Here is a 26,227-nt window from a genome sequence, read left to right on the forward strand (position 1 = left end):
ATTATTTTTGCAGTCTTCATAGTGTGACTAACTGCAATTTTCACAATGTAATTGAGAAACTTTTAACAAAAACATTTTACGCATAACTAAAATGTGCTGATTGAAGCCAGGCAACGATAATGATGATATGATGATGAGATGATATGAGATGATATGTGCAAATAAAAAAAAAAATTAAGGACTTCGTATTCCATTTTCGGAGTATCGTACTACCCCGGCACGCACGTCTAACGGAGATATGAACTTTTTAATTCAAGCAATTAGATACATATCTCTTACATTTAATTATAATAGCTTTAACAGTGAGGAATAACATCGTGAGGAAACCTGCTCGCCTGGAGAGTTCTCCATAATGTTTTCAAAGGTGTGTGGAGTCCACTAATCCGCACTGGGCCAGCGTGGTGGACTACGGCCTCAACCCCTTCTCATTGTGGAAGGAGATCTGTGTGCTGTGTTTATTATGAAATAAATGTATACACTTTAAAGATATCTTTATTAAAAATTACTTATATTTGTGGGCGTAATATAGAATAATTATTTAAAATATTACGAATTCCATTAAACAAAATTATAAAAATATTTCCCAGAATATATTATTCAGGTATTAAAACGTTTCTAATTAAGACTAGTTTTTTAAATGAGCTACTAATCCCATGCACCGATACAAGCATTTGTTATTTACTGAACGGCTTCAAAGTTCTCCACCTGAAATGCTATACACATATGCTGATCAGCAAATTTGATTTCGTATTATTTTATAAACGAACCGGATACAACTAGAAAGAAACGGTACCCTCCACGGGCTCCACTACTTCCTGCGTATCATATAAAACAATTTTTTTGAAAGACAGATAAGTAGATACTTATTTTCCGCATTCGTATTTCTTCGCATGTAAACACAATCAATAGGTATATTTAATAAAAAGTTTCATTTGTAATTTTTGCTTAACCTAAATGATTCGCTTTAGATATATACTTTTTGCAAAAGGTACAGCGTGGCACCGATCATGCCGAGCCGACAAATGCCGATCAGCAATTGTCTATAACAGGTTACCCAAACTAGGTTCCGATTTCGATTAACTAATCAAAAGCAAGGGAACGGAAGGATCCAGGCAAGCTCTTTATTCTTTTAGTCTTCTCATCGTTGTTTGCAGCTGGTCGAAGCGATTCGTCTACCGCCCAGTTCTTGTCGTTGGCTAGGAACCAATTTCTGAAAATTATAAAAAAATATATAAGCAACTAAGATTTAATTTTTTATTTATTTATTCTATTTACGAATGCATAAGGTATGGCTTTTTCACACTCTTGTGCAGCCTATGCCCTTATATGCCTTTATGCGCCGTGTGGTTTTTAATTTACAAGGACAAACACGGGATAGTTCTGTTTGCCGATGATACATCACTGACTTTTAAAATAAATCGACGTGAACTAGGTACGTAATGAGGAACTGAAACTGGAGGATACGACAGTTTTTCTAGGAATAACGTTAGATTCTAAACTTCAATGGGGCCCTCATGTAAATAATTTATCGAACAGGCTTAGTTCTGCTGCCTATGCGATAAAGAAGATACGCCATATGACCGACGTAGAAACTGCTAGACTGGTATATTTTAGTTACTTTCACAGCATTATGTCATATGGAATTTTACTTTTGGGTAATGCTGCTGATATTAGCACTATTTTCGTGCTGCAGAAAAGGGCTGTTCGTTCTATCTACAAAATGGGTCCGAGAGAGTCATTGGGAGATAAATTTAAAGATTTTAAAATAATGACAGTGTATAGTCAGTATATTTGAAAATTTAATGTATGTTCATAAAAACATTTCAAAATTTAAGAAAAAATGTGACTGCGATAATTTAAACTTTAATATACTAGGTTACATAAAATTCATAATTCGTTTAAAGGAAATTGCATACAATTCTACAATAAACTACCAATTGTCATCTTGGAGATGTCTCTTAAAAAGTTCAAAGTTTGTATTAAACGTAAGCTTATAGAAAAGTCCTATTATAGTATAAAGGACTACGTAAACGATAAAAAAGCTACGGGTGTAAATTATTGCTCTAACCAGGTTGCTCTTCTAATAATTTAAAATGACATTGTGAGATGGTGATAACAAAAAAAAAAACACCCGGCTAAGTTTTTTGTGGGCTTCTTCTTAGACCAGGACGCGTTTGGAACCCTCGTAGCTTTAGTTTTAAGTTTACGAATGTGGTTATCGCCATCATCTCACTACCGTGTAATTCTTATGTACGCATCAAAAGTGCCACCTATGGGCCTACTTGAATAAAGATATTTTTGACTTTGACTATTTATAACATTTTTGTGCACTGTAACTATTTTATAACAGTTCTGTTTATGTCGAGGATTTTTTACATTACTATTAGTTCATCACAATAACAACACTCGTCACGGTAAATTTAATGAATTTTAAGAATTTAATATTTTTTTTTTGTTTTCAAGGTGATCACAAGGTGGTTTAATGCTTGCTTAATAGCTAGCTTGCTTAATAGCTAGCTTGCAGAAAATACTAGCTAGCCCGTACCGTACGAGTGGCGTGTACTCTATTAATATTTTCTCAATTTTGAAAAAATTTCTTTTGTAGTAATAATTTGAGAAAATTTTCTTTTGTAGTAATAATTGACGGCCCAAGTACGTGATCGGCCACCAACACAGCAACACTTCGCAGGGCATGCAAGGAACACGTCCTAAAAATTGGCGCCCTGTGTCCATCAACCTGAGCTTCATACGCTTGTTATTACACCAGCAACCACGCTCTTCAAAAGGACTTGAGAGAACATTATTATTACCTCTTAGCTTCGACCCTCTTGATCCAGTAGCGCTTGATCTGGTCTATCGAGCCAGCCTTGCCTCCGTACTCGTTTGGCAGGATCTCCTGGGGCACATCTTTGTACAGGGTGTCAGAACCGGGCTCGTGGAATTTTATCTACAAATACAAATATTCAATACTTGGCGGTTCTTAGTGACTTCATTTGCGTTACGGATTGCTAGATATACACGCCCTTGAGAACATTATGGAAAAGTGTCAGGCATGCAGGTTTCCTAACGATGTAAACCTTATCCAGTAGGCTATCTGGCTTTTAAGTATTACGTATCAGAACTATACAGAACAGAAAGATGAATATCTTTCTTTGCTGTATAGTTCTGATGATAGTAAGATCAGGTCACCAGGACCATCTTTTCAAAACTCAACGTTCGAATACCGTCGTCAGTGTTCCGAGGAGCATCCCTAGTTGTGCCACTGGAGCTGGAGTGAGCAAGAAGCCAAATTAGTGGTCACGACACCAGCAGGTGAACCAACATTATCAGCCATATCTATACAGCCTGGAATTCCATTGGTAGAAAACTGCAACCAAATTTTGGTTGCAGTGGTCTACCAATCGATTTCCAGGTTGTGCACCCTGTATAGATATAGCTGATAATGTTGGTTCACCTGCGCCTGCGGTTGCGCCTCCACTGTGGCCTATAATTTGTAATCTAAAGAGACATAATTCAAAGCAACTTTAAGAGATTGACGAGAAACATGCATTGAACCTAGTGTCTAACGGTTACAAATAAAGAAAATGATGTTAAGATGGGAATAAATAAAAAATAAATAAATAAATAAATTGCATGGCAGCAACCGGTGACTGTGTCCAGTTAGCGTTCTCAGAAACCACCTTTGTTGGCTCAGTGGTGAGCACTGTGGTCTTACGAGTATAAGTGGGAGGTAGGGGGTTACTGGTTCGATCTTCGTTGGGGGCAATTTCCGAATTTTTAATTTATGAATTTTCTCGGAGCTGGCCTGTTGGATGGCTTTGACTCCAACGGGCCATGCACTTTCAGGTTAGACTGCTTTATCACTTACCACCAGGTAAGATTGCAGTCAAGGATGTTTTTTTTTAGGGGTTGTAATTTGTAGTGGTTTAAAAAACCGTGTACCGTGCCGGTAACATAAAGTGCCTACGTTTTAGGCCTTCGACCTTGACTTATTTCAACCTTGACTTTAATGGTTGTCCAGTGTAAACAATAGATAATCATCATTTTTGGGTTTCTCTGCGAGGCATTCAAGGTAATGTATTTTATGTCCATTATTTACTAAATATATATCATAAAAAAACGATATTTCCTAGAAAATTTAATACGTATATTCCGGTATTATGCAGAACGCTACATATTATACAATAACATTTAAATAGATATTATCTAAGCCATTTTTATAATATTGGATGGGAAATATCAGATTTTTTTTTTTGTTTGTAAACAGTGTGACAGAGTGTTGCTACCTATTATATCTTACGGGTGTTATTTTTTTTATACTTAAATTTAAAAAAGAACTGATTGGATAGAAGCAGGCGTTATTTTGCGGAAATCCAATATATATTATGAAAATTAAGCTTAATTTGCTATCGTCCGCGAAAAGCAGGAGAATCTGTATGATGTAATTTATAATTTCCGACTACTCTTTCCGGGGGTTAAGTTCAATTCCCAGCACACACCTCTAACTTTTCTAAATTATGTGCGTTTCAGGCCATTTAATTATCACTTGCTTTTACGGTGAAGAAAAACATCGTGAGGAAACCTGCATGCCTGAGAGTTCTCCATAATGTTCTCAAAGATGGTTAGAGTCCACAAATCCGGCGTTAATCCAATCACATTGTGTGGGAGGAGAACCATGCCCTGAAGTGGGCCGGTAATGGGTTAGTATGATCACGGAAAGAACGATTATGTACATTTTAATGCACCGAAACCGACGGCTACGTGCTTTACGAGGCCCGGGAGAGGACATTGCCAATTTCCTATGTCCGCACTTTTACCGACATTTTTTAACAGGAAATCCCAGTCCCCAATATCTAACTTTGGCACGAGTCGGAAATCGAAAATAGGATAACTAAATAAATAAATATAATACTAGGAAAATACACACATCGCCATCTAGCCCCAAAGTAAGTGTAGCTTGTGTTATCGGTACTAAGATAACTGATTAATATTTTAGTATATAAGATGCATAAATAATTATAATATAAACATTTTCCACTTGTGGGAATCGAACCCAGGGCCTTGGACTCAGAAAGCAGAGTCGCTGCCCACTGTGCCAATCGGTCGTCAAATCGGTTATCGCGATCAGTACTTGAACATATAAACCACTAGACCAACGAGACATTTGATATAGTATGAAACTCCCTGGCGCAAAGGTAAGCGCTGTGAATTAAAGTAGGGGGTCTCGGAGTTGATTCTCGGCAGGTGCAATTGGGGAATTTATTATTTCTGAATTTTCTCTGGTCATGTCTGGCTTTGGCCGTGGCTAGTTACCACCTTACCGACAAAGACGTGCCGCTCAGCAGTTTAGAGTTCCGGTGCGATGTAGAAACCGATTACGGGGTATGACTATCGCACTCCCTAACAGGTTAGCCCGCTATCATCTTAGATTGAATCATCACTTACTACCAGGTGATATTCCAGTCAAGGGCTAACCTGTAGTGGAATAAAAAAAAACAAAAAGTATAAACTTACCAGTTTAGCAACATCTGCGTTGAGGAAGGGCTTGCAGAGAGCGAATATCTTGCCGATGTACGAAGGTGCGTTGATAAGGTGCACCTGCTTTAATCTTATCGGTATTGCTTCCTAAAAATAAGAAACAGAATAGTTTTTTTAATAGAATTATTAAAAGTTTATCATTGCTGATACATCTCAGAGAACCGATGGGCGTTGGAGTTATTTTTTGAATGAATACACTTTTATTGTATACACATTTAACTGACTACCTACTTTGTTTTTATTTAATTTATTTATGTTTTTTTAATTCTATTTTATTTTTTGGTTTTATTAATTTGTTTTTGTTTGTTTTTCTTTTTATTGTTGTTAGCATTATTATTAGTGTTTCTCACTTTTCAATCTTTTTACTTTTCAATCAATTAAAAAAAAAGTACATATTGTTCGTGTAGTTCATAAATATAATGAGAATAATAATGTAATTGTTAATTAGTGTAAGTGGATTTGTCCGTACTAATTAATTGATAATAAATAAATAAAATAAATTGCAGAAAAAAGCTGAAGATTTTTTTTTGATTGTTTACTTAAACGCGATGATCTCAGTAACTACTGGTCCCGGGAAATGGGAAGGAGTCCGTGTCTACTGGACCGGTAATGGGTTGATATGATGATGATGAAAGTTTTTAAAACTGTGGGAGAAGATAACATTTTATCCATTCCCCGGGGAGAAAAATTTCCCAAGCCCATACTAGCCGTGAGAGCATACCTTTTATTTGGCGTTCTGGAAAGGTTTTTTTGCTTCCTCTGACCATTGGGCAGGACGGAGGTTAAGGGGGTAAACCCAAACTAAAAACTACTACGGCATGTCAAAATTCAAAAAATCGAATTCAAAAAAAGATCAAAATTCAAAATTCATTTATTTCAAGTAGGCCTGATATAAGCAATTTTGAAACGTCAAGTCTGTCTGTGTGTAGTGACTCTACCACCGGTTTGGAAGGCAGATTCTACCCAGAAGAAGCCGGCAAGAAACTCAGCAGTTGCTCTTTTCCAATATCAACAATTTACATTTTACATTTTAAAATTCACAATTCACTTTTCTATATTGTAAGAGATGAAAACTGAGTCGGATGCTTCCAAGCAACCTTGTCATTAAGAAAATCATCAATAGTATAATAACCTCGCTGTAATAAATGTGTTTTAACACATTCTTTAAACTTATGCATTGGCAGGTCCAAAATTACCTTAGGAATCATATTATAAAAGCGTATACTCAATCCCACAAATGAATTGTGCACCTTTCGCAGATTTGTCACCAAATTACACCTACCAATGTAGTAAATTGTTTTAACGAAACTCTAGAGGTAATAAATCTTCATTGACCGGCACAAAGAGCTATAGTACGGTCTCCACTTTCTCGTCATAAACATTCATGACGAAGCCTATTATGTTGTTTAAATCACTTAGACGAATCACTTTCACGAAACTATTGTAATTTCGTCGTGGTCCGTCCGCATATACGTCACAGCTTAAGTAACATCAACCTAAACGATTAGACGGATTCGCCACGGTTCGCAATTTTATAGCGACATCACGCAAACTTGCTGTTACTATAAAACACTGGCTGTAGTACCCGCGTTATTCGTCAGTGTATTTTGCGATTTTTAAAAAATACCGAGAAAACGCTTGTTTTCGTGGAAAAAAAGGCTATGTTACATTCCGTTTCAACTGGCTCTTCCTGTGCCAAGAATCAAATTGATTGGTTGCTTATTTAGGTCCAGGAGGAAGGACGAACAAACAAACAAATACACTTTCTCATTGATATATAAGTAAGGATTTAAAACGCGATGGATATCACATTTTAATGATCATCATCATTAGGCGCCGTCTTCATATTGAAGTTCAGAGGTCAGCCGGTGGAAAATCGTACGCTGATGTACCTTCTTCAATTCCGAATAGGTGTATCCGGTCCACTCTCTTATATCGTCGAACGACTTCTTCCTCGGTCTCCCAGGTGCTTCTTTCCCGGTAATTTTCCCCTCATGCACCCCTCATGCACCATGCATGGTAAACCTTGGAAACTCAAACATGGATCCTCTTTGTAGGTGGCCGAAAAACGAAACCTTCCTTTGTATGACGATTTACATTAGTTTCCGTTGACATTTGGCCCTTCGTATTACTTGAGCGTTAGAGATGAATTGTCTCCAAAAAATTTTCGTAATGACCACATCTCAAACGCTTGCAACCGTCTACAACTTTTCTTCTTTAAAATACATGTTTCGCATCCATAAAAAAGAGTAGTCCAGGCATAGCACTTGAGAACACGATACCTCGTGGGAAATAGAAGAGGGGCACACAAAACTTTTGACCTTTTGGAAAAAGCTACTTAAGCTACTTTAGCTTATCCAATTTTGAATTTGTTTTTTCTTGGTGATCTAAATCCGATGTAAATTTTTATGATACCCAGGAATTTGACACAGAATGCAACGCGTTTTGAGCCGTTTTTTACTTAGTTAGTTAACTTATGTAATTGGTAAATCAACATGCATGTCTTCTTCTCCTTAGTTTTTTAAATGATAAGTGAGCTATTTAATGTATTTCATTACAACTAGAGCCAACTAAGACAAAGCGACGATATTATGCAGAAGAAATAATCAGCCTTTCTAATATTTTGCGAATAGTATTGATCCCAAAAAACACTCACCTGTGTATAAAGCATATATTTCCGCAATATAGCCAAATTAATCTTCCCGATGAACTTGAGCGTGATGTTCGCGGTGTCAAATATTGGTATCTCTCCCGAGGGAATATCATCTTCCTCCGTCAACCGAGTGTCTGCGAGCATGAAGAATGTCTTGATGGCATCAATAAAGTTAAACAAGTCGTAATCTGGGTTGTTCAGTCCGTAGATAAACACTCTGTAGTTTTCCTTAGTCTTGTTTGGTAGCGGGCACATGTTCCTGAAATAATAGGAGTTTTTGGAAAAGCTAGCCGGCTTCAATACTTTCTCTATCTAGTAGGTAACTATAGGTCAGTTTTATCGATATTTTTTTATACTCGTAGTAATAATTGACGTACCAAGCGAATGGCCTACCTGATGTTAAGCGGAAAACATTGCCTTCTAACAAAGCAACTCTTCGAAAAGCGTGAAAGGAAAACGTCCTACAATTTGTCGCGCTGTTTCCAAAAGCCTGTAATTAGGTATAGGTGTTAAGCCGCAGTATGCCGTGCTGTGACGGCAGATCAGAATACGGCTGCCACCATCCCTCCTCTGCCCGCGGGTGTTGTACGAGGCGACTAAGGAAATATAACGGAGAACGAAGCAGCGTTCTCTGTGCCACTACTACGGCTACCATCTTACGGGATCACCAACCCGTCTGCCCAGCGTGGTGACTATGGGCAAACCCTCCTATTAGGAGAGGACTTTAGTCCACCAGTGGACTGTTCTGGGCTGTTGATGATGATGATGTTAAACCGCATGAAATTACACCGGTTAATATGCCATTCAGACCGAAACCGAGCATGGCGGCAGTACCTACTTTTCCGGACCATCTCTTTCGCAAAAAGCTTAACTACTACGCCTACGCCCAGCCGTGGGATTGATTACTTTCATAGTCATGATGACGAAATACTTTAACGGTTGTTAGCTTTTATTAAAATAAGATGTTAATTTTATTGAAACTTTTGAAACATTACGTAAGTTGTATAAAATAAAAGTACTGATTGTTAAAAATTTAGTTTAAAATTATAAATATTGTTCAAACTTCCGTAAAAATATGTTAATTTAACTTGTAGATTTTCAAAGAGATGTTTAACGATTTTCATATTTTTAAATCCTTAGTAGCTCAATTTTGACTTCCGGTAATTATGATAAAATAATGTGATTAATCAAAATGAATACTCTTTTAAAATTTCATTTTGGTTTCTTAAAAGAGAGGGAATCAGTCTTCATTGAGCTGCTAAGCTAGTTGGTAGTGTTGTGGTGTAAGAAGAAATTAATAAATATATCTGCAGCCGAATAAGTGTTTTTAATACGGTACACAACTTAAAATGTTTATGATTCATGTTCTAGCAGTTCGAGGTTTATTGGTTAGTGAGTAATTAAGTAATAAGTCCAAAAACCTTCATTATACTAGAAAGGAATAACTCTTATCCTCTAAATATTGACAGGCTTTAAAGTAGTGCTCTCTTTTTCGCAACAAATCCTCTAGAATATGATGAATCAGAATTGGCATACAAAATTGCATAACAAAATAATTAGAAACCGTAGTTTAATTAACAAGTTTTAATCTACGACGATCGGTTTGGCAAGGGCAAAGGCAGTTGACTCAGGAGGGTTTAAACTTACGCGATCTCAAAAACCTGTCGGATCTCGGGAGCCCACGGATCCCGTTTAAGGAACAGTTCCGGAGTGGTAGAACGTATGGTGAAGAACAGATCGATGGTCTTCTTGACACGTTCGAGGCTCTGGTCGCAACTGATGTAGAAGCGCCGTAGCAGAACATCCTCTGAAAAATGTAAAGGTATTTGTTATTATAACCTTCCTTCAAAAAATGATTCTACGTATTTTTATTAATTTCTCCGTCAACTGTCACCATTATCAACCCATTGTCAGTCCACTAGAGGGCACGGGTCTCCTTCTCCACGGTCTCTTAGAATAAGAAGGGTTTAGGACCTAGTCTACAACGCTTAAGTGCCGATTGGTAGACTTCACATGCCTTTGAAGACAAATTCAAATTCAAATTCAAAATTTCTTTATTCATGTAGGCCTATCACAGGCACTTATGAAGCGTTCATACATAATTGTTTACATAATTGTAACGGGATGGTGATAACTTCGTTCGCCAACTTAAATCTAAAGCTACGAGGGTTCCAAACGCGGCCTGGTCTAAGAAGAGCCGACAACAAACTTAGCCGGGTAAATTTATTTTTTTGTTATCACCATCTTCCAGTAAATTTAAATTAAGCTATGAAGCTAGAGCAATTCACACCCAAGCTTTTTTATCGTTTAAATAATCCTTAATGTTATAATAGGATTTTTCTGTAAGCTTACGTTTTATATAAACTTTGAACTTATTGAGAGACAACTCAAAGATTTCATTTGGTAATTTGTTATAAAATAATATACAATTGCCTTTGAATGAATTTGCAATTTTGTGTAGCCTAGTAAACTGCACAACGAGTTTATTTTTGCTTCTAATATTAATATTGTTACAGTGCATTTTCTTTTTAAATTTTGATATATTTTTATGGACATAAATTAAATTTTCATTTATTATTTTAACTTCTTTAAATTTATCCCTTAATGACTCTCTTGGGCCCATTTTATATATCGCACAAACAGCCCTTTTCTGCAGGACGAAAATAGAATCTATATCAGCAGCATTACCCCATAATAAAATGCCATAGGACATAATGCTGTGAAAATAACTAAAATAAACAAGCCTAGCAGTTTCTATGTTTGTCATATGACGAATCTTTTTTACCGCGTATGCTGCAGAACTAAGTCTGTTCGCTAAATTATTTATATGTGGGCCCCATTGAAGCTTAGCATCTAAAGTTATTCCTAAAAAGATTGTCGTATCCACCAAATCCAACTCCTCATTATTAAGTTGTACAATGGTTTTTACTTGTTTAACATTCGGTAGTGTGAATTTAATACTCTTCGTTTTTTTCCGTTAAGAGCTAAGTTATTAGCCTCAAACCATTGTACTACTTTAGCGAGACATATGTTTACATCGTCAAGATTTTTTTCACGACGTTTAATTTTAAACATCAATGATGTATCATCAGCAAACAATACTATCCCGTGATTGTCCTCAGCTAGGTAAGGAAGGTCATTCATGTAAATGAGGAATAGGAAGGGTCCTAATATAGATCCCTGGGGGACACCAATTTGCACAAATGACCCGTTAGACCGCTTTCCGTTCACGTCAACTTTTTGAATTCTATCATTAAGATAGGAAATCATTAAATCTAGAGCAATGCCCCGAATTCCATAGTGGTGTAGTTTCCTGATTAATGTTTCATGTTGTACACAATCGAAAGCCTTGGACAAGTCACAGAAGACGCCAAGTGCGTCCCGTGACTTCTCCCAGGCTTCAAATATATTTTTTACTAACTCAACACCAGCATCGGTTGTTGAGCGACCCCGTGTAAAACCAAATTGCTGCCCGTGCAATAAATCGTTCTTATTAAAAAAGTGAAGTAATTGATTTAATATAAGTTTTTCAAAGATTTTACTGAGAGTAGGTAGTACAGATATTGGTCTAAAGTTAGAGGGGTCGGTAGTACTACCCGATTTGAACAACGGAACTAGTTTGCTATGTTTCATTAAATCAGGAAACACACCACAGTCTATACAATTATTAAATATGAATGATAGGTCAGGTGCAATTATATCAATCAAAGACTTTACAACGTTAACGGAAATGCCCCACAAGTCATTTGTTTTCTTATTATTTAATAATTTAAATGCCTTAATAACGTCTGAGCTGCTAACGTGTCTGAACTTAAAAGTATCGTTACATTCAGGCACATTAAACTTCAACAAAGAGAGAGCGGTGTCCGGTGATGATTTCAATGATTTTGTTGTGGAGACAGGAATGTTGGTGAAGAACGTTTCAAAAGCAGTTGCAACCTCGAAAGCTGACGTTATTGATTTGTTATCTACATCAAGTTTGATGTCATTAGTTCGAGGTGTTACTCTTCCTGTCTCCTGATTAATTATATTCCAAGTTGTTTTTATAACATTACTGCTATTTTTTATTTTATTCTGTATGAATATAGATTTAGCCAAAATGCATTCACGTTTAAATTGTTTGGAAAACAATTGCACATTTTTTTTGAAATCATCACTGGTGTTATATTCTCGTATATACCAAAATAGTATACATTTTTTTAAATCAGAATAACTTAGACTTACTTAGACTTAGATTGAAAACGCACACGACTCCGAAAAGTTACAGGTACGTACCGAGGATCAACCTGGCCAACCCGAACTGAGGCCGAAGCCCTAACCAGTAGACAAGCACCGCCACTGATTTAAAAAAAACCTTAGGTTAGTATAGATTTTAACAGTACCTAAACTGTTAAAGTCTAACCTAAGGTGCCCGCGTGGCCATTATAACATTACCTTGCAGTATTTATTTAACGTGGGTAAAACCGCAGAAAACAGCTAGTTATTTATTTACGCAAAAATTCAGGCCAAGGCGCACAGGGTTCGATACCTGGTAGGGTCTGATTTAAATATTACCTTTTGAAATTGGTCCAGATCAAGTCGTCAGATGGTATTGCCCGAGTGGCAACCTAGTAGACATAAGGTTTCTATTAAAATAATTGCAGCTAAATTATTTTGCCATGTTAATTCCTAATTATTTTACTTACTAGATGTACTAAAATTCGCACCACTAGCATTTTTTATTGTATTCCAAAAAACGTCCTGCTAATTATTTTCGCAAGACGGAACTTTGAATTTTATTTTATCGAGATTTTTTTTCTGAATCATGTAAAGCGGACATCCATTTAGGCACAAATATCGTTTAACATTTCGTCGGATAGGGGGCGTTCATAAAATTCGCGAGATGTTTAACGGGGGGAGGGGGTCGAGTCAAATCTAATCTAATCTTACTTTGGAGTAAGGAAGGTCTCGGCAAATCTAACGCAATTTTTATTCTGATTTAAAAAAATGTATACTATTTTGGTTCATTTAATCCTGATTGTACATGCTTAAGATTTAATCCTAAGCGTAATCGTAATACGATTAGGATCAAACACTAATCATTCATACTTCGACGTTATACATCTACTGACTGACCAACATAGTTGTTTTATACCAAATAGCTCAATTTTGAAACCCACATTTTCAAAAATCTCAAGTGAGATTGGGGGTTGGGCCCGAACCCCCTCCGGGTTGAATAAAATCTCACGACATCTCACCAGGGGGGGAGGGAGGGACAGAAAATTAAAAAAACACCTCATAGTAATTTATGGACATTACAAAAAGTAAACTAGTAAAAAGTAAACTTACAATATTATGAACATTTATAAAAATTGCCTCGTACAAATAAACCATCTCATGAACGACCTAGGTTTTATAAAAGTATTGATATCAGGTAAATGTGGCGGAACAGAAGTTTTTTACTGTCATATAAGACAGATAAGACTTGTGTAAATTGACCATTTGTCGAAATTATTTTTATTACTTTACTGAATTTAAATTATTATGTCCAAATTAAATTATTATTATTACACTTAATATTAAAATACGTCAACTAAAATTTCAATATTAGAATTTGTCAATTTAAAATCATTTCGATTCACAATAATTATAGAATTAGGATTTAATGTCACTTACAGTATTATTAATAATTGATAATTAATAATTAAGATAGCATGTAATTAAGGTCTTAGCATCATATAATAAACAGGTTGTCATAAAAACAATTTTAAATAAGGCAATGATTCAGATTTAGCTTAAATACCGTTTCTTTACTTTCTTCTGTAATATTCTTTGGGATTTTGTTGTAAATCATGACAGACCTAAAATAAGAAAGATCTAGGTCGTTTTGGTCGTACAATATATTGTGGCGAAGAGGCAATAAAATCAAGAAAAAAAATGATTACAGAGGAATTACTTAACATGGAAAACACGGGCTTTCCGGATTCAGAGCTGCTTGATGTGAATTCAACTCATTAATTTAAAAATTAATTACTTATCTACCTTATTATTTGATTGTTTTTTTTATTAGTTGTAGTTTAATTGAGGATTATTTAATCTTTTTATTTTAATGTAGCTAAACAATTACCTAAAGTAGCTATTATTAAAAAAAAATACTTTTGTCTGTTTAGTTTTGTAAAATACATGTTTTTTGTACCCTTTATGTAGTTCAGCTAAAAAAGGTATAGTAGGCAGTTTTTTTTAGTTTTTCACACAGTAATATTATTTGTTTTGTCTTGTCCTACCTATATAAATAATATAAGAAGAATTGTTTATATAATGTATTCAAACTGATCAAATGTTTAATTACGTTATTATTCGCTGCAAATTGGATATGAAAAGAATCCGGACATGTGTAACATAGGTTAATTAAACTTTTAAAATGTTTTAAACTTTTAGTTCTATAGTACTTAACACTACAGGAAACTGTCTGAAAATTGCATTAGTCAATACAAAATGTAACCCATAAGTGAGTTTTGTTGCAATGCAGGCCGTTAACGCAATATATGCTTTACTACTTATTGCAAAAGAACTATTTATGTACTGAATCTATTAGAATATATTAACATACACGTTGTAAATAAAACAATGACTTTCTTTGTCGTGCTTCTTTCTTCTTACCATTGCAAATTAGGTTTTTACCTGTTTTATGTCAGTATGCTTATTTTGTAACACTACTAAAGTATGAAAGAAAAATATAGATTTTCGAAATACTGTTTCACAATTTGGAATTTCCAACTACGTGCTAGGAATAGGATTGGGAAACTCGCTGTAGGTAGGTAGGTATACCTACTAATCTGTATCTATATTAATATGATAAAGAGGAAAGATTGTTTACTTGTTTGTACCTAATAGGCTCCGAAAGTAATGGACCGATTTTAACTATTTCTTCGCCAAAAGAAAGCGAAACTGTCAAGAAGAATAGGCTATAATTTATTTTCAAAAAATTGGGAATCCTTAAGAATATTTTAATAGTGTAACCCATAGTAGCAACATTTTGCCAATAAAACTCATAATTTGGCGTACGCTGAGAAAACTATTGATGATATATAAAAACTATTTACTACATGATTTAAGTACTCATTATAACCTACAAAAAAATCAAGGGGGTATTTATAGCTATCATAGTTAAGTCGTAGTAAAATATCATGTAGTACATACTCTTTATGCTTTTTTTGTTAATATCGGTCCAATACTTTCGGGGTCTATTGAATACAAACAAACAAACAAGCAAAAAATCTTGGTTTGGCCCAAAGATTTCTTACTACTGAAATTTCTGAAGAAATATTCTGTAGTCGCCTTTGCCCGAATCTTTAAGACTTGATCGCTCTCTGGTATCACTACATAACATGTGTTAGGTTTACCTATTGTTATGCATTCTTGCTGTCTGTACTTGCGTGCTTAGGTGTGTACTCGAGAGAGAAGAGCAATCTTATTCTATAAGGGGATTGCAATAAGGCTCTTTTTTTTAAGGTACTAAGAATTTTTGCATTTCGGTACGGTAGTTATTTTAAGAATTTCGAAATGCTATGCGTGTTGCGTCCACTTACCGAAGATTTTATTATCGGAGGTTTAATATTATTGTATACGTGTTTCATAACGATTCAAATTATGTTTTTAAGCGTCCGTTGACCTCATCCAAAGTTGCTGCGAACATATGTAACTGAGACCGCGATGTAGGTTCGTACCTACTCATTGCGCAAGCATTCACAACCTAAAAAGTTCACGATTAATATGAACATTGGCATTTAATTTTTTTAAAGAAAGAACGGACGACTTCGAATTGCTTGTTTTAGGGTTCCGTCCCAAAGAGTAAAACGGGACCCTGTTACAAAGACTCCACTGTCCGTCTATCTGCCACAGCCAGTTGACACAGTGGGCAGCGACGTTTCTTTCTGCGTCCAAAGCTGTGGGTTCGATTTCCACAACTGGAAAAATGTTAATCTGTAGATTATACGTATTATATTCATAAAGAAATATTCATCACCTATCTCCCATAACATGCGCTTACGCTTACTTTAAATAAAATAAAAAATAAATTATTTATTTATTTATTGTCTGTCGGTTCGTTTGTTACCAGGCTGTATCTCATGAACCGTCATAGTAAGACAATTGAAATTTTTGCAGATGATGTATTTCTGTTGCCGCTATGACAAAAAATATTTAGTATTTAAAAAAATTAAGTGGGCTTCCCTCCCATTCAACAGATATGGTCTTTAAGCCTGTTTTATAGATAATGGTACCTACAGAACCCTTCGTGAAAGAGTCTGAATTCGCACGAAGCCGTTTTTTTTACATCGACTAGTAGACTTTTGCTGTCTGTTATTTTGAGAATACTTTTATCTTGATCTTTATAATCATATCTGCTTAAACACAGCATTCATAAAGTTTCGGTTTTTGAACCAGTTAAATTGAGAAATAGTTTCTAATTCGATTTCGCTCAATTAAAGGATGAGTGCATACTGGGTCTACTAAAGTGACAAATCACGTTTGTTTTTAAACGGTTTAACTAAGGTTAATTGAATGTTCAATCAACTGGTAAACAATACACAATATTTTAATCGGTTTATAATTAAAACTACACAATCATTTCGTGAACGTTGACATTTTTTAATTCGATTTGATGTCCCAAATAATTGTTTTGAGTCATAGCACCTATCGATATAATAGAAGCGGTGATAGCGCATTGGGTAGGAACTCGACTTCACTTCCAGGGGGCCGAGTTCGAATGCTAGCACGCACATCTAAGTTAAGTAATTAAAATATCACTTGCTTCAACGGTGAAGGAAAACATTGTGTGGAAAGCTGTGTGCCTGAGAGTTTTACGTAATGTTCTCAAAGGTTTGTGGAGTCCACCAGTCCGCACTGAGCCAGCGTGGTGGACTACGGCCTATCTCATTGTGGGAGGAGACCCGTGCTCTGTAGTGGGCCGGTAATGTGAAAAATATTTTTTTGCATTTGCCTAGAGGAAAGCTTTAAAGCAATATAAATTTTAAAATTTTTAACCCTAAGGGGTTAAAATAGGAAGTATGTTAGTATGGAAGTTTGGATGAAAGTCTGTCATTTGTCAAGTTATATCAATGAAATAAGGGTTATTAAAATACTTAAATAGTTCTTTCAGGATTTAGAAATTACAATAGTGCAACAATAGTTGAGATACATTACATGTATGTGTAGAGACTAGAGTGTAGACACAGTGAACACTGCCGTAAAAACATAAAAAAGTAAGGTACAAACAGACTGACTTGACGTTTCAAAAGTGCTTATAACCTAGGCCTACTTGAAATAAATGAATTTTGAATTTGGAATTTTTTTTAATGTATATACCCACCTATCTATTTCAATGAACTAAATTATCTCACTACAATTAACACATATTCGAGTGCATTATTACAAACGCATTGATGCGTGTTTCTCGTGAGCGAGTTATGCATGAGTGGTAAATGGTAACAAATAACAATAATAATGAATTAGGTAAGTAACCTGATATTTGTTATCGAATAGAATATGAAGGTGAAAAAAACCAGTATTTCCATGAACCCTTACTTTTCGCAAAACATTACCATTTTAACTGAAGACGCCGTTTGAAGTTTAATCATGAATAAAAGCACTGCCTACCCTAAATATTAGTGTTCTATTTTTAAAGACTTGCTAGTAAGAAAGTATTAGGCTTCATGTAACGCGCATAGCTTCTCAAGGACAGATTTGTGCCTTCAAGTTAAAAATATCAGGGGAACTTCAACCTAACTAAGGCCTTGGTACAAACTACAAGATTTGAACAGAGAAGTCGTTTTCGAGTCTGGAATACTTGAACATTTGAGATAATGGATCTTATCATTATTAAAGTAAAGCTCAAATTTGCCTACTATACATAAGTTGGGGTTTTTAACAGAACGTTTGTAAAACAAAAATCTGTAGTACAGGATTAACGACTCTAAAGCGAGTATCATAATGTATATTTTACTCTGACGATACAGAGTCTAAACTCGAAAACGACTCGTCGGTCTTGAGCGAGCAAATCTTGTCCTAAGGCTACTGAACCCCTGTGAGGCTTGGACCTTGACTTGGCTGACTCTAAAGTATGATTACTTAAATATGTATTTATGTGGTTGAAGTATTGTTTTCAATAGTTTTAAATGACCATGAGAGATGGTGATAACAAAAAACAACCGATTAAGTTTTTTGTGGGCTTATTCTAAGACCAGGGCGCGTTTGGAACCCTCGTGGCTTTAGTTTATTACGAATGTAGTTATCGCCAACATCTCACTTCTATGTAATGTAGGCATCAAAGGTGCCATCTATGCGCCTATTCGAGTAAAGAAATATTTGACTTTGACTTTGACTAGCTAAAGTAGTAAGAATTCCCTTACCAACATCGTTCGGCAGATGCGGTTGTTTGCTCAGCCAGTTCTTTATGGGTACCAGTGCGGTCTCCCATTCAACCTCCTGATCAGGCACTGAAACAGAAATGAAAATTGTTTACTTCCTTTAAACGAGTGTTTAATGATGAGAGTAGTTTAAAAATCTTCATTTAGTGGTTGACGGAATCCGTTCACACTTCAAAATAGTATTTTTCACTTATTTATCCATTCTCAGTAAAGGACCTTAATCTCCGATAATCTTTCTAAGATATTCACCAAATAAAAATCGAGCTATTGAGCAAGAGTCCGAGTTCCGTCTCGTGGGATCGGATGGGTAGTCATAATCATATCGTCGTGCTCATGCTAGCGCTATAGATGAGATTGCAGTCAGGAGATAACTCGAATAGAAAGAAAAAGAAACAAACATTCTTGTGATCGCACGCAGAACGCAAATTTGAACGCTGCTATGACGCAGGTTGGAAGCGACGGCGGTGTGATCCTATGAAATTTTGGAATACTTTCAAAATTGCGTACTCTCTACTACTATTCTGGCAACGCGTGTTTCGTTTACGTTGGTTCCTATCGGGTATTTGAGGCTCTATCAAGTTAAACATAATAAATTAAAACTTCTTTCACTGCAAGAGCATAGCACTAAGGTCACTTCATAGGTAAGTTCATACAGTTGTATCGTTTAATTTTAAAGGCTGCGGTGCCTCAAACGGGGGCAAAGGTTTTGTTTTTATAATATTACTTACTAAGAATATTTTTTCTATTACAATTTATGAACGAGGATCCCGAATTCAGCAAAAACTTTGTTTTTTCTTTCTTGATTATCAAGTAGCATGACATCATTGTTTAAAGCGTGTATAATAGCTTTTTGCTTTCAACCGACTTCATAAAAAGCAGAAGGTTTGTTACTTTAGAACTCTGTCGTTTATTAATAAGATAAAAAACAGCTTTTTACTTAAATAAAGTATATAGGTACGTAACGGTAGTACTTCTAAGAAACTCATATCCTACTTTACATTCCCGAAATCTAACCCTAAAGGGGTGAAATGGGGGTTGAAATACTGTAAAAGAGTCAAATGTCATTAGTTAAAGACTTTAAAATGAATCAGAAACGTGTCGTTTGAGTTATGGTATCCGGCTAAGAACGAGTTTCTCTGACACCGAAAACGGGTGAAACAAGTTGGAAAACCTAGGGCATTAAAATCGGCTTTAAATAAAAACGCGCTGGCCACAGACCAGCGACTATCCGAGTTACTGAAACTAATGCATGGAAATATACCAAGCCTGTCACGGATAGCGGCAATGAAGCGACTGCCTACTGCACATACATCAACTCACAACTTGCGAAATTTCGCGCGAATCGACCTTTCCCGTGGCCAGCACATATTTTTTAAATACGCGGACTTCGCTTCAAAATTCAGGACTGTCTTTCATTTTTTCGTTTATATTTTAGAGAAACTTTTCTTAAAGCTTTTTAAAACAAGAATAAAGTGAGAAACAAGAAAAGAGTAAGGAATAAAAGTTATTATGGAATATTTAACCGAGAGTCAACAATAATAATTGCACTCGTTGTACGGAAGAACCTTACCTATCCTAACATAAATAGATTATTCAGTTGATACAATTACATTCAGTTGCTACCTACGAACTACATTATTGCAATCTTAGTAAACAATTGCTTATCAATAAGGTGGAAGTTTGAATAAACAATCAAATAAATTAATTACAGACCACCAAGATAATTTATTTAATTCACCATAATATATAGGTACCTCACCTTTGAACTTTAAATTATGGTCACTATCTTCTGCCATTATTTTTTTTTAAGTTAAACATAGAGACGTTGTATTGGACTAAGTTAAATTTTACTATAAGTAGTTTATTATACAAAATAAGATAACAAATTAGATAATATTAACGTAGGTAAATACCTACTTTTTGTGTTTTATCTGATAATACGCAAAATACAGGGTGAACCAAAATGCAGGTATAAAAAAAATTTGTTTCATAATTTCCGCAAAAACTATAAGACCGATTTTGTCGTTTTGTTTTGTTTCTTTACATAGGTATTATTTACACAGCAGGTATTTAGTTTCGTTTTACTTTTTAGGGGGGACGGGGGATAATAAAAAAACTTTGAAACCGTCTGTAAATCATTTACCTATTCAATTATTTATTTAAACTTCCACCTTATTGATAAGATACCGTTTATTAATAATTAAGTATTAAATTATTTTGAAGTCACCAAAAGAAACACTGCAATTTTTGTTTTATTTCATATTCTGGTGCAGCACCTAAGTTTTACATATTAAACCAGTTTTAACATTAGTCTTTAAATATCGTCAAAAATATTAAATAAAAAAATCTAATTATATAAGAAGGCATATCTGAAAATTAAAATTGATAATGATTAGTGATTTAAACGTTATTTGACCACTATTTATTTATCAAACTTATCTTAGTATTATGTAGATATCAGGTATAGATTTCAAAACAATGTTGCAATCAATAGGTACAGTTAAAGTATTAAAAGCGTTACCTAATTACCTAATCGAATGCCCGTTTTCACTAACGACGTTCAAGGCAATGCCTAAATAAGTAACGCCTAATCTAAGGAGATTTCTAGGCATACATTATCAACCGTTCATCAATAGTTATCACCTAAGAGTTGTTGAAATGTAATTTTTTTTCTAGTGTAGTTGTAGGTGTAGTATGAAGTTATCCTTTTGTTTTCCTTATTCTAAGGTTGCCTGGCAGAGATCGCTACTAAGCGATAAGGCCGCCTTTTGTTTACTGCTTCTGTCTGTGTTTTTTTTTAAATTCTACTTCTGTATTTTTTGTGTGCAAATAAAGAGTAGAAATAAATAAATAAATAGTTATCGTGGTAAATAATTAGGCATTCGATTTAGGCGATGCCTAGGTTTAGTGAAACGGGCATAAGAGTCGGAATTCCATATCTAAATGCCCAGTTATCTGCATTGATGAAGCATTGTTGGTCTAAGCTCAATATCCCTCTTTATGAGCAGGTCCTTGCTTCTAAATTATAATAATTTCCTACAATTTCCATCTTATAGGATATATTTCCGAGATCGTCAATTCTTGTGCAAGAGTCATTATACTGAGTTTATTGCTATACAAAGGTTGGAATTGATTGAAAGGAATTGATTTTCCGCGGAAAACCATTGTTATAAACCCAGGGGTAGATAAGAGGTTGGGTAGCTACTAGTTTTAAAAGTAGTTGTTTGTCAAAATATTCACAATTACCAAACTTAAGCAAGCAGGGAAATATTTACTTTTAATATTAATAAGATCTATTTTTAAAAAAAAGTAGATATTACATGATAATGAATGAAATAATACACTTTTAATTTTCACCACATGAAAATACAGGAAAAGTTATAAATAACTAGTTTACACGATGTATACAATTTGGCGGCCTTATGGCTACATAGCGATCTCTTCCAGGCAACCGATGGCGTAAAACACTGCTCAAGACGAGAGGATAACGTAAAAATTACAGGAAGCGTGAAGATTCTTTCAATAATACTAATAAAGAAATTGTTATTTTCTAAGACAAACTCTATCCCTTTATAAATAAACTTGACGTGATGTAGCACTGGAGTTATAACGCAGAGCTTTATCATATTCTGATATTTGAAACGTATCTACTGGAGATTGTGAGTGACTGAAACGGGTACAAACCCCGTTCTTTGTGCGACTAGCACCACCTACTGCGATCACAAACCTGCCTGTCCAGCGCAGCGTGGTGTTTATGCCACTGGAGGACACTCAAGTGTCAGGTATTAGGCTATTGATGACGATAACGAAAGCAGATGTAGTCAACATGACTATCTATAAATAATCGTTAACTAGGAAATAAAGCAAAGTTACCATTAATTTCCTTTGTTGTTTTAAGCGCTAACATTAGTATTAACATTGTAGTGTAGAGTTAAGGCCTTGTTTTCCTTATAAACAGGAAGGTACAGCAAGAAAAATGTATTCACAGTTCAAGACTTACACAATCTTGGATTGTAAGAGATGGCAAGGCTGTCGAGGCAACTTGCACGCAGACAGTTCTCCATAACGTTCTCAAAGGTGTGTGGAGACCACCAATCCGCACTCCGGCCAGCGTGGTGGACTACTGCCCAAACCCTTCTCATTTTGAGGGGAGACCCGTGCCCTGTAGTGGGATGCTGATGATGATGTTGGTGTCAGAAATTTTTTTTATAGGGTTGATACTGAAGTCTTATTATTCATCATATCAACCCATTACCGTCCCACTATAGGTCATTATAGGTCTTCTCCCACAATGAGAAGAGCTGTTAAGGCCGTAGTCCACCGCGCTGCCCCAGTGCGAATTGGTGGTCTCCACACACCTTTGAGAACATGAGGCATGCAGGTTTCCTCACGATGTTTTCTTTCACCGTTGAAGCAAGCGATATTTTAATTGCTTTAAACGCACATAACTAAGATAATTCAAGAGTTGCGTCCTGGGATTCGAACTCCGCCCCCCGAAAATGAAGTCGAAGTCCTTCCCACAGGCCTATCACCACTTCTCGCTTGCTCTTGTTATTACCGAAATGAAATATAGCCCATTTTACTTCTGGAAATAATTATTTGTAAAGAATTATCAAAATTAGTTCAAGTACTTGGTTAAAAGACAGACTCTTTGCTCTGTACAATATTAAGTATAGAAGCATGGCATGAAACAAAAAAATCTTTTGAGTCAATATTATGAGGAAAACACACAATCATTTAAATCTTCATAGCAATAATTAGTTTATAAAGCACCAAATATAATGTTTTTAATTACCAAAAAAAATCGTTAATTCGAGTTATTTATTTTCAGTTATGTAGGTACTATAGGAACTTTTCTTAGTATAATACTTATAGTTAAGTTGCAAATTATTATTTCCAATCTTTAAAGTCATAGGCAATAATTTAATTTTAGGGCTCAGTACCGAAATGGTAATTTATACATTTTAGTACGACTGTCTGTCTGTCACAAATTCTAATTTCTATTTGCACTTTGACATCACTGGTAGATACCTATCCTAGAGATGGACGTAGGTTACTTTTATCTCGGCAAACTCGGTAAAAACGATTGTAGCCCTCGGGTCTCCCACAATGAGAAGGGTTAAGACGGCCCAGTACCGTGCCGCAATTCATGTCAAACTAAATATATATATTCAATGTTTGCAATACCTCGTCGTACGATAGTTTCATAACAGTTTATTAAATGTTTTGCAACCGGGTTAAACCTATACGGCAGCCATCTGAATGATTAACTCTTTTTTTTTTGTATTTATAAGTTAGATGAAATTAAAAATACTATTTTAGAAACTTATTACTTTTAATATAACGGTATCACACATAATAAAGGTGTATGCAACATGCATGTATCATCACTCAACACGACATCTTTCCATTTACGTTCTCTACCGTTAACAAATAAATAAACTAATACATAATATATAATAGTTTATTTTATATATGTACTGTTTTTGTAATTACTAATATGTATGTACATTGTTAGGACTTTGCGCACCGCTATAAGGATTCATATGTGATTCAATTCCTCGTAATGGTCGCCTAGAAGAAATTACTATAAGTGATAAGGCCGCCTTTGTTATATAAATCTTACATGACCTGTACCTTTGTTCTTTTTATTAACTTATGTTTTGTTCTTGTGTGCAATAAAGTATTTTTAATTGATTGATTAACACGAGTGGGATTGCAGTTGAGGGCTAGCTTGAAGTAACTGAAAAAACCGAATTAATTAACTACTATATAGTTAGTCGAAACTGGATGTTGTTAGGTTCGACATATAGATAAACTATTTATTACATATAATAAGATAAGAAAAATACAGAAAGAGAACAAGAATTATACCCTCAGAGCGATCTCCTCCACAACCTAGGTTACCTAAGTAGTAGAGAAATTAGGAAAAATGGGATAGTGCGACAGTTTGATAAGTGAAAAGAAATAAAATAAATTATATAATATCTAATAATACATACATAAACAGCTTATTGCATTAAATTAATTTTAAACATTATAATTATTGAGTATTATATTAAATCTGGGTCTATGGAAATAGGAATCAAAATTAAAGTAGAAATCTAGTAAAATAGGAATTTCTCATCATTAAGATGTTTCTAATCAGGCGCCCGATTATGATTTTTGAGCCTCTTCCCCTCCCTTTCAAAGGTCTGCCAGATGGACTTAATAAAATTCTGAAACGGTGATAGCCCAGTGGGTAGGACGTCGACTTCACGTAGTTAAAGTTCACTTTCCGGGCCGGATTTTCAACTCCCGGCCCGGAAAGTGAACTTTAACTTTTCTAAGTAATGTGCGTTTAAGCAATTAAAATACCAGTTGCATTTGTTGAAGGAAAACATCGTGTTGACACCTGTATGCCCGAGAGTTCTCTATTATTCCTTAAGGTGAGTGGAGTCCAACTTAACCACTCCTCGCTTTGGGCCGATAATGGGTTGATATGATGATGATGGTGAACTCTTTTTATACTCTTTCTCTTTTAACTCTTTCCTCTCTTCTATTTTGTAAAAATACAACACTTGAAACTGGATACTTTTACGCATTTATTACATTTCCCAAACCGCCCATTGTTTTTTTAACAATTGTATTAATACTTTTGAAATCGAAAAATTCTTGTAGGGCAACTATAGTTAACCTACTTTTACCGGAAGGCTAACAACAGACCTTTTAAATAGGAAGCGTTTATGAATATAAAGGTAAAGTATTTTTCCTTTTACTTTATTTTATAATGTTATAGTTAATTGTACTGCGTACCAAAATAAAACTAAGTATATTAAATCCACAACATTTTTGATACGGTAATGTAACTTAAAGTAAAAAATATATTTTCGAAACAAAGAAAATATATTATAAATAATTTTTAAAAGAATGTCAAATAAAAAAAATATGAAATAAAAGCAGTATACGAGATGAGTTATCGATCTACCGCAATCACTATCATACTAGATGCGCTGGCAATCGTCAAAAAAATGTTTTGACGATTGCCAGCGCATCTCGGAAGACAAGCGCCTATTATACCTACGTATTTGTGCGAAATAAAACGAGTTATCTAAAAAGATACCTGTCATGAGGCATCGATATCTTTCATCACTCACCTACAGCTTTTAGAAAAAAACTCACCGTACACTTATGAACGGTGAGTTAAACATTTTGTTAAATTTTTTGTCAAATAAGGTTTACATGACAAATATGCATGTTGTTAACGCTCTTAACAAATTCAAAAAAATTCAAAATTCATTTATTTCAAGTAGGCCTAATTAATAAGCACTTTTGAAAAGTCAAGTCAGCCTGTTTATGGTGACTCTACCACCGGTTCGGAAGGCAGATTACACTGAGAAAAGCCGGCAAGAAACTCAGCAGATTGCTCTTTTCCAACATATTTTCAAAATTTAAAAAAATATATTTGTATAAAAATAAATATTATTGTATTCAAGTACGTGAATTTATATTATCTTTATCCCTTGATTGTGTGCAATAAAGAATTTATCTATCTATCTATAAATATAAATGAATAAACTGCTAAATTGAGTTCAGGGACTAATAACCGGTTCGAGAAACTCTACTAAAGTGGGGTGGTTTAGATGCTTCA

The 26,227-nt window shown here is 34.9% G+C and overlaps 1 protein-coding gene across 1 annotated transcript in view; it reads right to left on the reverse strand.

Moving 5' to 3' along the window:
* Positions 1-520: 520 nt before the first annotated feature.
* LOC120632856 (alpha-tocopherol transfer protein-like) overlaps positions 521-26,227 on the reverse strand; it is a 31,240-nt gene continuing 5,533 nt past the window's right edge. Inside the window, exons 2-7 of the mRNA XM_039902893.1 lie at positions 18,580-18,666; positions 9,839-9,998; positions 8,195-8,450; positions 5,515-5,625; positions 2,811-2,947; positions 521-1,210 (exon numbers count right to left, since the gene is read on the reverse strand). Of these exons, the coding sequence (XP_039758827.1) occupies positions 1,081-1,210; positions 2,811-2,947; positions 5,515-5,625; positions 8,195-8,450; positions 9,839-9,998; positions 18,580-18,666 (881 nt within the window). The 3' untranslated portion in view covers positions 521-1,080. The remainder of the gene's footprint in view (positions 1,211-2,810; positions 2,948-5,514; positions 5,626-8,194; positions 8,451-9,838; positions 9,999-18,579; positions 18,667-26,227) is intronic.

This window comes from Pararge aegeria, chromosome 20, assembly GCF_905163445.1.
Source record: "Pararge aegeria chromosome 20, ilParAegt1.1, whole genome shotgun sequence".
NCBI classification, from domain to species: domain Eukaryota; kingdom Metazoa; phylum Arthropoda; class Insecta; order Lepidoptera; family Nymphalidae; genus Pararge; species Pararge aegeria.